Source organism: Colobus angolensis, unplaced genomic scaffold (assembly GCF_000951035.1).
Source record: "Colobus angolensis palliatus isolate OR3802 unplaced genomic scaffold, Cang.pa_1.0 Scaffold402, whole genome shotgun sequence".
In the NCBI taxonomy this organism is placed as follows: Eukaryota; Metazoa; Chordata; class Mammalia; order Primates; family Cercopithecidae; genus Colobus; species Colobus angolensis.
Window position 1 is genome coordinate 694,349 of NW_012117400.1, and position 1,726 is coordinate 696,074.

At 60.8% G+C, this 1,726-nt stretch overlaps 1 protein-coding gene across 1 annotated transcript in view; it reads left to right on the top strand.

The window, feature by feature from the left end:
* The window catches only part of PDZD4 (PDZ domain containing 4), a 29,970-nt gene extending 28,244 nt beyond the window's left edge, over positions 1–1,726 (top strand). Inside the window, exon 7 of the mRNA XM_011955923.1 lies at positions 3–1,726. Coding sequence (XP_011811313.1) covers positions 3–574 — 572 coding nt within the window. The 3' untranslated portion in view covers positions 575–1,726. The remainder of the gene's footprint in view (positions 1–2) is intronic.

The following is a 1,726-nucleotide window of genomic DNA, read 5'->3' on the forward strand; positions in this document are numbered from 1 at the left end:
GCACTACCACAGCTGCGTGCAGCTGGCCCCGACACGAGGCCTGGAGGAGCTGGGCCACGGCCCCCTGAGCTTGGCCGGTGGCCCTCGGGTGGGCGGGGTGGCGACCGCGGCCACTGAAGCACCGCGCATGGAGTGGAAGGTGAAGGTGCGCAGCGATGGAACCCGCTACGTGGCCAAGCGGCCCGTGCGAGATCCGCTGCTGAAAGCCCGTGCCCTGAAGATCCGGGAGGAGCGCAGCGGTATGACTACCGACGACGACGCAGTGAGCGAGATGAAGATGGGCCGCTACTGGAGCAAGGAGGAGCGGAAGCAGCACCTGATCCGAGCCCGCGAACAGCGGAAGCGGCGCGAGTTCATGATGCAGAGCCGGCTGGAGTGCCTACGGGAGCAGCAGAATGGCGACAGCAAGCCCGAGCTCAACATCATTGCCCTGAGCCACCGCAAAACCATGAAGAAGCGGAACAAGAAGATCCTGGACAACTGGATCACCATCCAGGAGATGCTGGCCCATGGCGCACGCTCGGCTGATGGCAAGCGGGTCTACAACCCTCTCCTCTCGGTCACTACTGTGTGAGCTGCCCCGGCGGGTGCACGGCCCAGGCCCAAGGAGCCCCCTGGGGCCCCGGCCCTCACTGTCCTATAGAGATTATGTGTGTGTGTGCGCGTGCTCACTGTGCGCATGCACACACCTCCCCGTCTAGGTGTGCGCACAGGGCTTTGTTAGCAGAGAGAAGCCCCTGAGGAGAAGGGACGCTTTTCTTCTTTCTGCCCAAGTAAAGTGACCACGCTAGTGGCCAGTATTGGGGGCACACCTGTAATGGGCACCCCTTCGGCTGTGCATTTCCCATTCCCCATGCTCTTGCGTGTGCTTGCACGTGCACGCACACACATACCCAGTGATCTCTCCACCCAACCCGTGTACTTGCAGACAGGGAAGTTGAGCTGAAAGGAGCACAAGAGAGTGTCCGGCTTCGCTGCTGAGCTCGGCCTCTCCCCGCTGCAGTTATTTGTAGACAAAGGCACCCCGATTTTTGTGGTTTTTCTCCCTTTCTGTGCTTGCCAATAGTTGTTTTGTTTTGTGGACCTGACCTGGGGGCTGGCAGCTCCTTCAGGCAGCCTGGCAGAGGTGGAACTCCCCCCTCCACTGATGGCTGGGAAGGGAGTTGGGGAGGAAGATCGGGAGGGAGGGCTAGGGATGGATGGGAGGGAAGGGGAGGGAAAGGTGGGAGGAATGGGAAGCAGCTGTTCTGGTGGCTTCCACTCTGAGGTGTGGGAACGGGGAGCTTTTGGGGGGCACCTGTTTCCCCAGTGACTGAGAGAGAGCAAGACTGCAGGAACGGAGGGGTCTTGCAGAGTGTCCACTAAGAAGTCCCAGAGCCCGTTCTGTGCCCCACACCATCTGGAGCACGGGCTTCTCTTCTGAGTGAACTGAGGAAGGTGATTAGAAGGGGTCTAGAAGCCAAGCCCCGTGAGCAGCAGTGGAAGACCTTGGGCCATGTGGCCTGGAGAGGACTTGGTGGCGATCCACAACCTGGACCCCAGTGAGGTGGTGGGCTGACTGGGAAGGAGAGGCCCCCAGCCTCCTCAGGATTTGCACGTGTGAACTAGGCTGCCTGGGGGTGCCCCTCAGGCTTGGAGAGCCCCGGACTGGAGGCAGACAGGCTGCACCACCCCTTCCCCCTGCATCTCGAGAATAAAGCAAAAGCTGCCTTTGTACTTGGTTGAA